At 37.8% G+C, this 12290-nt stretch overlaps 2 protein-coding genes across 2 annotated transcripts; one reads left to right on the forward strand and one right to left on the reverse strand.

Moving 5' to 3' along the window:
* The first annotated feature begins 959 nt into the window (after nucleotides 1-959).
* Nucleotides 960-2626, forward strand: LOC121313899 (craniofacial development protein 2-like). Its single transcript, XM_041246684.1, is given in 2 exon segments — nucleotides 960-1768; nucleotides 2605-2626. Coding segments are annotated over 2 exon segments (831 nt in total).
* A 2915-nt stretch (nucleotides 2627-5541) lies between these two features.
* On the reverse strand, nucleotides 5542-9243 carry LOC121313900 (G-protein coupled receptor family C group 6 member A-like). Its single transcript, XM_041246685.1, has 4 exons — nucleotides 9064-9243; nucleotides 7659-8531; nucleotides 6755-6958; nucleotides 5542-5667 (listed from the first exon to the last, which is right to left on the reverse strand). The coding sequence occupies exons 1-4, from the start codon at nucleotides 9241-9243 to the stop codon at nucleotides 5542-5544; spliced, it is 1383 nt and encodes a 460-aa protein (XP_041102619.1).
* Nucleotides 9244-12290: the final 3047 nt, after the last annotated feature.

Consider the following 12290-nt stretch of genomic DNA (forward strand, 5'->3'; position numbering starts at 1 on the left):
CTTCCAGATCAGTTGGCAAAGCGCTGTGAGTATCGGGATCGGTATTGGCTTGAGTAGTTCGGCTGGTATGCAGTCGATGCCCGGGGCTTTCCTGCTTGGGAGTTCTTTCAGTGCCCAGGCTACCTCCTCCTTCAGAAATTTGGTTCTTGCTCGATCGAATCTTCCTGACTGGCTGATGGACTCGGTCCGTTTCCTGCATATAATTCCGCTGTGTACTCTTGCCACCTCCTCTTAATTTGGTCTTCATTCTGTAGTACCTTGCCATTCCGATCTTTGATGGTCGTTGCTTTTCGGGGTGCGAAAGTTGCCCGTGCCTGCTTCACATGGGCAAAAAGCTCACAGGTATGTCCTTGTTTGCTTGCAGCTTCCAGTTTTGCGCACCGTTCGTTCCAGTAACGCTCCTTATCCCTCCTTGCTTCTCTCTGAAATTCCGCATTTAGCAAACTGAATTCGAGCCTCTTGCCAGTGGCTTTGGCTGTTCGTCTTTTGTTGGCGATTTTGATCGTCGCATACGAGAGCCATTGTGGTCCTTTCACTGGCTTTTTGTGCGGGATCAGTTGTTCCGCTGTGTCCATTATGATCGATTTCATTTCTTCCCACAATTCATCCAGGGCTTTTTCAGTTGTGCTGAGTGCCTCAAATCTGTTGTGTACCTCAACCGCATATTTTGCTGGGATGTTGCAGGTGTCAAAACGTAGCTGTGCTGGTTGCCTTTTGATGCTGTTGAAGCGGAGTTTGACTTTCGCGACCAACAGCTGATGGTCGGATCCACAATCTGCACCGGGTAGCGTTTTGACTGCTTGCACTGAGCTCTTCCAGTGTTGTTGGCAGAGGAGGTAGTAGCAGCTACACGCCGGTCCCAAGCCCGGAAAAATGGGGAGGGGTGGGGAAAGCAATGGCAAACTACCCCACTATTTCTGCCGAAATACTTTATGGATCACAACAAAACGTCTTCAAACATGATGCTGGAAGGTGGGCCCCCTGGGCCGGAAGGCAACCAACAAGCGACCAGGGAAGGACAAGGACGAAGTTCGAATAGCTCAGGCAATTATGACGCGGACGGGACAAATCCACCAGGACACCGGTCGGCTGATGCAGACCCATGTGAAAGAACTCGTCTGCGTCTCACGAAGGTTCACAACATCGGAACTTGGAATGTCCGTGGCATGAATACGGGCAAATTGGACATCATAAAAACCGAAATGTAACGACTCAACATCGACATACTTGGTATCAGCGAGCTCCACTGGACAGGAAGCGGCTATTTCAACAGCGATGATTATACAGTATACTACTCCGGTAATGACAACATCAGACGCAATGGAGTAGCCATCATTGCAAACAAGAAAATTGCAAAGACCGTTCAATGTTTCAACGCTGTCAACGACAGAATCATGACCGCCCGCTTTCACGGGAAGCCTCGCTCGCTCACAATCCTGCAGGTCTACGCACCGACCACCGACGCGAAAGAAGAGGATATCGAAAAATTTTATTCGGATTTCCAACAAGCAATCGATCAAGTCCCGGCCAAAGACATCATCCTTATTGGCGGGGATTTCAATGCAAAAGTCAGCGCTGGAGGAGAACCACCAGTCGTAGGCAAATTCGGACTAGGTGAACGAAACGAGGCTGGCGACCGTTTGGTTCAGTGCTGCCAAGAAAATCGATTACTGATCGCAAACACGTGGTTTGAGCAGCCTAAACGCCACGCATACACGTGGATAGCACCGAATGGACAATATCGCAACCAGATATATATATATATAAAGTCTACACCCCCCTTGAACTTTTTTCACATTTTGTTGGGTCAGTGCCTCAGAGTTTCATGCATTTAAATAAGGATTTTTATCTACTTATCTACATACCATACTCCACACTGTTAAGGAGAAAAATGTTTTTATTGAGAAAAAAATTATATATTAAAAATACAAAACTGAAAGATCATATTTGGATAAGTCTCCACCCCCCTGAGTTAATACTTGGTGGAAGCACCTTTGGCAGCAATTAGAGCTGTGAGTTCATACTAGATAGACCTCTACCAACTTTGCACACCTAGATTTGACAATATTTGATCATTCTTCTTTACAAAACTGTTCAAGCTCTGTCAAGTTCCTTGGGGAGCGTTGATGGACAGCAATCTTCAAGTCATGCCACAAATTTTCAATTGGATTTAGGTCGGTCCTCTGACTGGGCCGCTCAAGGACATTTACCTTTTAGTCCTTATCCACTCCAGTGTAGCTTTGGTTGTGTGCTTTGGGTCGTTGTTATGCTGAAAGGTGAATTCCGTCCCAGTTTCAGCTTTCTTGCAGAGGGAAGCAGGTTTTCCTCAAGGGCTTCTCTGTACTTTGCTCCATTCATTTTCCCTTCTATCCTGACAAGTGCCCCAGTCCCTGCCAATGAGAAACATCCCCATAACATGATACTGCCACCACCATGCTTCACAGTAGGGATGGTGTTCTTTGGGTGATGCTCTGTGTTGGGTTTAGGCCAAACATAAAGCTTTGCTTTTAGGCCAAAATTTCCATTTTAGTTTCATCAGACTACAAAACTTTTTGCCACATGGCTAGAGAATCTCCTGAGTGTTTTTTTGCATCCTTCAAACAGGAATCAAGGTGGGCTTTCTTGAGTAATGGCTTCCTTTTTGCCACCCTACAATACAGGCCAGATTTGTGGATTGCTTGGGATATTGTTATCACATGCACACTTTGACCAGTCTTGGCCATAAAAGCCTGTAGCTCTTGCAAAGTTGCTATTGGCCTTTTGGTAGCCTCTCTGATCAGTCATCTCCTTGCTCGGTCATCCAGTTTGGAGGGATGGCCTGATCTAGGCAGGGTCTTGGTGGTGCCATACACCTTCCACTTCTTAATAATCATTTTGACCATGCTCCAAGAGATATTCAAGGCCTTTGATTTTTTTTATACCCATCCCCTGATCTGTGCCTTTCAAAAACTTTGTCCCGGAGTTCTTTTGAAAGCGCCTTGGTGCAATTGAAGGCAATTGGTTACACCTGAGTTAATTTAGGATTGCTATTACAAGGGGGTGGACACTTATCCAACCAAGATATTTCAGTTTTTATTTTTGATTAATTTTCTACAAATTTCTAGAATATTTTAAACACTTGGAAGTTGTGGGGTTGGATGTGTGTAGATAAATATATATATATATATATATATATATATATATCTATATATAGACATACACATACACATACAGTCGCCAATGCTTAGAATGGGCGCTTTTGTGTTAACGTGATTCACAGTAAGCGATGGACAGTATAAACTTACACAAAATAACATTCTAAATGTCCCCAAATCACCAGTACAGCAATCAAAACAAACAAGCGTGTATATGGTTGAAAATCTTTATTAAGACACTATATTGCACTTGTCAGTTGGGGATTGGTGTTCCACTGACTACAGAGGCGCGACATTACATACTAAAGGGAACATACTACTGTGTTCGGGTTTGGTCCGAAAGTAAAATAGGAGGAGTAACGGGTGGAAGGAGAGACTAGTTTGATGCAGCGGGATTTTTTAAAAAAACACTAACAATTCTTTTGTCTTTTTTTGTTCATGTATGGTTCGCCACGACGACAATTAAAGACAAGTTCTCAAGGTCTGTTTTGGATTTCACCCCTGCACTCCTTCCCTCACACCATTTTGTTTTCTTTTGTTATTTAATTATTTTGTTGTGTATAGATAATAAAAATAAATTATTTTATTTCTGTACACATAAATTACTGTCTGGACATTCCATTTAATACACTCTCGGCCTCACACACTAATAAAAAAGATGTAATAAAACCTATGAATTTAATAAAAAGTACAGTAACTTGTTGCATATCAGACTGCGATGGAACCATAATATGGGTGGATAACTAAAAAGGCGGATAATGAATCCTGTTTTAAATACCATTATATACAGCTGTAACAATTACTGTACTATATTATTTTTTTTTTGAGACTCAGTTTTATTAGGGAGCTCCCCTAAATCCACATACCCAAGCCCCTCCACCTTCCTCACTCATTGGTCCAACACTCCCTATTTCTGACTGTGAGTCAGACCTGCTCCCACCCTTTCAGTTACGCACTCACACACAGGCAGTCTTTCAGATCTAAGTCACACAAGCACCAAAACACACAGAGAACGCTAACAGGTCCATTCCCACATTGTCCCCAGCTTTTTGAAGCAACGTTGCATTGTTTGCTGACTGACAGAGTTCCATGCATGCTTTAACAAGCACACAGACTTGTAAGACTACAGTAAAGTGCTGCCTTTTGAATTGAAATCTATGTGAATGGCAAGGTAACTAGGTGGAAACAGCTAACAGGTGGATAAGTAAGGGCGATTACTACATATAAGCAGTACGGTTGTTATTTAAATCTATGTGAATGGCACATACTGTATATATATATTGCATATAATTTTGCACATATTCCATTGGTATGGTACATCCGCAGCAAAATTCTTGTTTACATAATGGAGAGTAAAATTGAAATAAATGCAATCCTTGAATTTCAGGGCATACCTGGACAGTACTACCATAATATAATTATTTCAAAAAAATATTTGTTTTCTATGTTCAGTATTTTACTGTAGCTGCCTTGATAAATCAGCACACTATATTATCCAGCACAGTTTTCTGGTCCCCTGTGATGCCAGATTTTACTGCACAATGTTGGGTGCGACAAATTCTGTAATAAGATTTATAAATGCCCCATTGTTGAGAAACTAAGATATTTTACACATTGTAGGCTTTGTATGAAAAATATTTCATACAAACATATTTAGCTGAGATATTAATTGTTTTAGTATTTAGTATTGGAACACTTCAACAGTAGGCTATATTTTCATCTTCAGATGGATTTTTTGAGTGAAGTGCAACAAAAAAAAAAAAATGTCATTAATTTCCTGATACTCTGTTTTCACAAAACTCAACAGAATGTGTTTTTTTCTTTTTTTTTACTTTCTTTGTTATTGTTTGTTTATTTGTTCCCCTAAAGGTATTCAATACCTAAGTCTGCAGTACAAACATGATTCAGCCTATCATATAATAGAATGTATTAAGAAAAGAAAATGAAAAAAAATTACAACTTGCACTATTATTACAATCATGAATCATATTTGCCCCCCCCCCTTGCACATTCTAAAAGGTACTAGAAATCTAGCCTGCCCATAACAAAAAGGGTTTATATACTTCTATATGCATCTAATATGCGTCTACATATGTAAATATCTGTTGTAAACATCTTCTATGTTCCTCACATGGGTAAAACAGCCCAGTTATATCATTATATTTCTCCTCCCCTTTGTGGCACCTTATATTTCAGGAATTAATTGATTTGATGCTGGGTAACAGAAACCGTGAACTGGAAACCATTTTTATAGCTTCTCAGAATACACAACCAGCTACTATTAGATTTAATCTACCTCCAGGCGAATCAATACATTTGTCTATTTGTCTCTCTTGATTCCATTATAAACTCTTCATCTGTCCTGAACTGTATTTAAACAATATACAAGGTCCTTATTCTTAACAAGTTACTTACTTCCACCAGCTGAGACGGATCCTATCTTACAGGGGATGCATGCTTTGCAGCATTTCAAATTGGTTTCTTTCCATTCATATCCAGGGTTGCATTTCTTACTGCAGTTAGCATCTGTTATCTATTTAAGAAATAAAAACATTAATATTAAAAATATTATATTTAAAGAAATTATAAGCACAATAGAAACTATGGTAACGTTTCATAAACTTAATTTATGGGGGAAATGGACATCAGCAATAGGCACTGACCACGGATGTCTCTACATTGTGCATTGAATAGTGGACAGTTGCTGAAGTATGACAGATGACAGCTCTCCCTAGTGCGTGACAGAGAAGGCAACCTCCAGTCAGATTACTGCTAAAAGTAACATGACCTGTGATTGTCAACAGGAAGAATGCATTGTGCAATAACAAAGCTTGTATTTGCAGGATCACATTTTTAACATTATTATTTAAGATTTAAACACTATAACTAAATACTTGGAATTTAGCTGCATGACACAACATAACACATTTTGAAAATAAAACATCCTTATTAACCAATATATTTTATCAGCTATGACTTGGAGACTAAATTGTCTTAAACTCAGTTCTGGCTTATTAAAAAAAATATGAATCATAAATAATAATAATAATAATAATAATAATAATAATAATAATAATAATAATAATAATAATAAAACTGAGTTGAAACCTAGCTGAAATTAAAATAGGTAACACATAAGAAAATGACATAAATGAGCTACCTTCATTTAATGTGACAATGGGAGTTGATGGCTCATAATGTATGGACAGGATACTTGCATTTTATGAGCAAGCATTCCTAAATTATGTGCCTTTCCCATTCAGTCATGCATGGCTAACGTTTGTTGAAAGCCTTGTAAAATCAAGCACGCTTCATTCCAATTTGCACATGTCTAATTCTTAGCCATGCCTAAAGATAAATGCCAGTAAACACACTTAATGAATATAGTTTTCTTAAGTTAAATATTGCTGAAATATTATCATATATAGAAATATAAAACAAGAGCAATATAAATGTGTTTTTATACTTGCAAATACATATTTTCTATATGCCCTGTGCATAGTTGTAAAGTGATGGTTGAGACCAAGCATGTCTTTCAACTAAGGCACACAAACAGTCAAAATCAAACATACACTATATACTTTGAAACAAACATGTCATAAAAAAATGTAAAGCATTACCAAGATGTTTTCAGATGTCCATGCCATTTTATTATATAGTATAATTTGTCCAGAAATGTGGTACTCTCCAATTGTAGTGAAGTTGACAGCACCATCTATCTGCCACCCTATTATATCATATCCCAGCTTGAAATCGCCATTTTCATCAAAACTGACTTCTGTATTATCTACTGAGAAGTTGACTTTTTTTAATTCCTTAAGTAGCTGTAACAATAAAACATACCACTGTTAACAATTCAAAATGTAAAACCTTAAGTCAAACCAAAACTGTAATTTAATATCATTAATGTTATTTAACTAACAAACATGTACTTTATTAGGTTGCACTAATATATCTTTTTGGTTTGTTTTTAGATACAATTTCAGTTTTTTGGTTGTTCCATTATTTATTTTTTTTGTTCTTTATTCGACTCTTTTTTTCATCAGCTCATTAAGCAAACATTTTGAAGTTAAATCATCCCATTCGCACTGGTCAATATTTACCCCCTACTCTCCTTGCAGGTCGTCTTCAACAATTTCAAATGGGCTGATTGCTATGTTTACTTTAAGTCCAGCTATATGAAAAGCTGTTTTATTTGCATGTAAAATAACACATCTCCTTAAATATCAGGTGAGTATGAAGGGAATTTAGAGAAGCTGTTTCTACATCTCTGTAAGACTTGTATGTACAGTTCCATAAAGCTTTAATTAAAAATCTGCCTGTTTTTACTGACAAACTTCACTCAAGGATCATTAAGTACATAAGACATGTAGGGTATGGTGGTGTGCGCACCTACAGTATTTGTTATATAAGCATTTCTATTTACATTTTAAATACGTAATGTAGGATGAAGGGGTCACTTGCTGGTGAATTCTGGGGTGTTAAATATCAACTGGGTTAGGTATCCATTTAACACATTGGTACACATATTTCTAATTTGAATAGTATTATTAACAAGAATAACAAAGGACTATTACTTACCTCCCACGAAGGAAAATTGAAATCTCTTTCACATTTTGTACTGTCACATATTAACAGTTTTCCCAAAGCTTGGGCTACTGCATTGACGGCTAAATACACACCAAAAAAAATATCTGTGTCAATCATTTGTATCAGAAAATTGTCATCTGTACATTCTGAAACATTCACAGTTTCGTTGTTGGTATTAGAAAGGGAGTTTTGGATATTAGGTTCAGGTTTTTTAGAACATGGTGGATAACAATCCTTATATTGGCGTAGAAAGCTGTTGTCAGGGGGGTCATTTGCAAATAAGTTGCGTATATAGTTTTTAAACCTTGGAACAGTTTTTCTTCTGTAAGTGAAGCCTATAATCTTTCCTACTGTCTCAATACCCTTTATCTGAGCAATTTTAGCTGAAGTGACCCAAGAATCACTTGCAATCCATGTCTTTGTTAAATTGTGTTTTATGGCTTCTTGAATTATTCCCTCTACATTTTCAGGCTTTGTGAAAAGCACAATGGCCTCAGCTGATGAATTCATTATGATTTCAACTATTTTCTTTTGGTGGTTAGAACTTTCATTACGGAACATGTATGCTGGAACTATATGCTTAAATGGAACACATAAGCCTAATTCCTGGGCATGATCAAGAAACCCTTCCACTCCATATTTTCCGTACTCATCATCGCTTCCAATTGCCCCGACACTGATCAAGTTCAAATGCAAAGCAAGCTTAGCTATGGCTTTAGACTGGTGAGTGTCACTGGGAACTGTACGTAGAAATGAAGGGAATCTCAACTTCTGGCTGAGAATTTCACTTGTTGATTCGTAACTAATCTGCAAAGTAAGGAATAAAAAAAATTAATATATTTAATGTTTTTATTATTGTTATAAAATCATTTGAAAGAGCCTGTTTTTATACTCTATTAAGATAATATGTGCTTAATTTGGAAACAGTATATTTATTGTTGTTATTTATATACATTATACAGAGTAATGTTGTGATGTTGTTATGATTAACAGATAAACCTGGGACCCTCATAAAACAAGGCATTGCAACTCATGAGGCTATCCTGGGGACAAAAAATGTAAATAAATGAATACAAATTGTTGAAAGCAGTCTAGAAAAACAGAGAAATCCCAGCAGTGATTCATTCTGTTCAGGTTTGATTGTGGTAATGCTGGTTCAAGATACTGAAATCTTTTTACTGAAAAATTGTAAAGGTGATTGTTCTAAACCATTTATGTATATACAGACCTGGTTGGTATCCAGTAAGATAATGTGTGTTCTAATTCCTAACCTGCAGATCACCACCTTGCCAGCAGCTGGATTTTTTGGAAGGAATCTATATGCAACATATAACATTACCTGTGGTATTAGAGGAATGCTTAGCAAACGGGCTATAACAACCGATATTTCGGAATGGCTCTCTCCTATTACTGCTTTTACAGTCGAGTTGTAATTTGTGTAACTGCATTTCAGTGGAATACAGCTCTCAGCAGAATCCGATTTATCATCCATTAGCCTCATCACTGTTTTGATTGCCATTGTAGAATCAGCACATGTATCATATATTTCATAACCCAGCGTAACATTCGGCAACAAAGGTGAGTTGTTTATCATTTCAATGGTGTGTATCATTACTTGTGATTGCAGAAACGCATATACATCAAATCTAGGAAAAGAAAAACATAATTTTGCGAATACATGATTAAAAAAAAAAGTTAAATCATAGATACAGGCACTTGAATTGCCATGACAATATCATATTAAGCAAAAAAAAAAGTGTGTGTGGGGGGGGGGGGGTTAAGAAAAGCAGAATATAGTAGTTATCATGTACTTCTAGAATCACTTACTTAGAGCACTTTAAATCTGGCATTGTGCTATTGGCTGTATTTTCCACCTGGGTATGGAGATGAAACAGTCCACCAATGATGATATCTCCTCCGGCACTGACACCATTCAAAGCGTCTGAAATGTTGCATACAGGTGAGAGAGTGGTGCTGTTGTGGTACAGCATGGGAAGAATCAGAAATCCCAGTAGAGCCTTCATCATAATGTCTTCAGTAACAATATCAAGAACAACAAATGTCTACAACTGTTGCTACTTGGAAAAGGAAGAACCTAAATATCTGTCCAATTATAGCAATAAAACAAACCTATTCAACCTTTATCTGCATTGATGGAGGAAGTAGCTTGTGCAGAACTGCAAGATCATTGAATGGCTATTACTGGATTTAAAAAAAAAGTAAATTTGCATATTCTAACCAGTTAAACAAATAGATTAGAAAGAGGTCAGATATAAATACAGCCCAAGTATATGTCAAGAGAATATTATGTTGCACGCCATTTTTTTGCATGTCAACGAATCAAAAAGTCATACCATATTTACACAAGCTACAGGCTACAGTTTTAAAGAGCCAGCATATTTCCATATACTGTAGATTATAACAATACCTGTTTTCAATGTTCAGTTTGTATTGCCTCAGCCTCCATGTAAGTGGTATGTAATCGTACAAAAATGGTTTTATGTGCATTTACAATGTTTTATGCTTACTTGTTAAGAAAGGTTGTTAAAATCTTTATTTTACCATTAAAAGTCAGCTCAACTGTCTAGTTGATCTCTGTAATTCCTAAATTAAAGGTCCAGTAATAAATAAATAAATAAATAAATAAATAAATAAATAAATAAATTATCAAATGTTGTTTGTTCCCTTTGTTGTCAGCAATCAGAATCTATAGTGCTTTTTTTTCTACTGTCTATTTCTATGAGCGACAGTTAAAGGGTTAAAAATAATTTGCATTTGACTCAAGAATATATGAGAATTTTTTGAAAACTTAAGCTTGCTCTCAAACAATTGATAGGTATGGATCCAAGCTTCATTGAACCAAAATTAACACAAACTGAATCTCACCTTCTTAAGATTAAGTCATCTCAGAAATTTGTTTCAGGTTTTTACAAATTGATATTGCTTCACACTAACATAAACAATGATTCTATTAAAAATAAATGGAAAAAAGATATGCAGCTTGAAATCTCTCAGGAAGCTCGAAGCTATATCAATTCTAATGTTAAAATTTGCTCCATTAGTGCTACGCTTCGCTCCATTTAATTCAAAATTCTAAACCACTGCCATTATACATCATACAAACTATATAGATCAAATCTAAAACAGAACTCAAATTGTTGGAGATGTGACAGAGTACATGGAACATTAATACATATGCTTTGGGAATGCATCAAAATACAAGGATTCTGGTCAAAGGTAATACATTGTTGTGACAGAAAGACAGTGATTCTTGGTGGTAAATCTCCCTCCCGACTTGTGAGGGAACTAAGTAACTGGAACAAAATACTCTGACTACTTGGCCTGACACTTCGTTCCGAGGGTTAAAAGAAAGTCGGTCATGTAGAAAAGAGGGATCTTCGGTACACTAACTCATTGACCCGGAAGGTAAATAATGTGGCAGCCAAGGATTACAGGAGCGGCTGCAATCGTTTTCCAAGGGGTCATGAGTGACGTTATAAATAGAGGTCGAAGCAGGGGCGTGGCTTCCCAACACGCAAACCACGCAATTGTGTGGTGCCCCGCGGGGCTAGGGGGGCTTCTGCTGCCTAGTAGCAGCATTACATTACAGCCTAAATTGCAACAAAATCCTTATTTTCTCAGATAAAGAGAAAATAATCAAAAACTCAACAGGAAAGTTTGCAGAAGCGCACTAGTTTCTTTAAGAGTAACACTGCAAATATATAGCTTATTTTACTGTAAACTAATGTGATCAATCTGTGTTTCCTTCCATCAGATGATGTAGATATCCTTCTGCCTGGTGTTGATGGCTCCAGGGATCAGCCTATTTTGCCTCCCTGGCTCATCAGCACACACAGCGGCTGCAATGCTGGCTCCAGGGATCAACCACAGTGCGGCCTCCCTAGCGCATCAGCATCACAACCGTCTGGATTGAGTAGAGTACTTCTCTGGGTTCTTCAAGTGGGCACCATCCATCTTTGGTGTTTCATCGACTAACCCATGACACCTTAAGAAGGCTCGACAGTGATTCCCACCAGATTCTTTTCATCTCAACCAGTCAGTTGCTGCTCTGCTGCTTCAGGTATGTTCTTCACTATGTAATGCAACTCTTGGCCACAGATCCTCGACAGCCCACCTCCACTGGTTAAACCTGGATGCTCCATCCTCGCTGTTCCGCTTCAGCTGCTAGTTGAGCATACCAAAGTGTCTCCCTTTCGTACGCCTCATCCACAGCATCCTCCCATGTCACTGTTAACTCTACCAGGTGAACAAGGCGTGCTGATCCAGACCACAAGGTAATACCCGGTCAAAGGTTAATGGTGGGAAAATAAGCCATTGTCCAACATCTGCCAGAATACAGAATAAGGAGCATGCGGGATAAAACTCAAAATTATGTTATAATTAGGTGCAACTTACTGGATACATATAACATTAATACAGAAAGGCCACAATTTTTAATGATCTCATCAGTGACAGTAACTTCTGATTCATAGGTTAACAATGAGCTATTACCAAACTGGGCTTTCCAGTTGTCAAAGTAAATAATACTTCAGTCTTTGTGCCCTA

The sequence above is a fragment of the Polyodon spathula genome, chromosome 4 (assembly GCF_017654505.1).
Source record: "Polyodon spathula isolate WHYD16114869_AA chromosome 4, ASM1765450v1, whole genome shotgun sequence".
Classification (NCBI taxonomy): Eukaryota; Metazoa; Chordata; class Actinopteri; order Acipenseriformes; family Polyodontidae; genus Polyodon; species Polyodon spathula.

Excerpts from the sequence above, each read along its gene's own strand:
- LOC121313900 (XM_041246685.1), bottom strand. The coding sequence starts at position 9,243 with ATGGCAATCAAAACAGTGATGAGGCTAATGGATGATAAATCGGATTCT. Across the intron at positions 8,532-9,063 it reads GCATTCCTCTAATACCACAG|ATTAGTTACGAATCAACAAG; the intron begins GTAATGTTATAT and ends CTTACTTTGCAG. Across the intron at positions 6,959-7,658 it reads TATTCAAATTAGAAATATGT|CTACTTAAGGAATTAAAAAA; the intron begins GTACCAATGTGT and ends TTATTGTTACAG.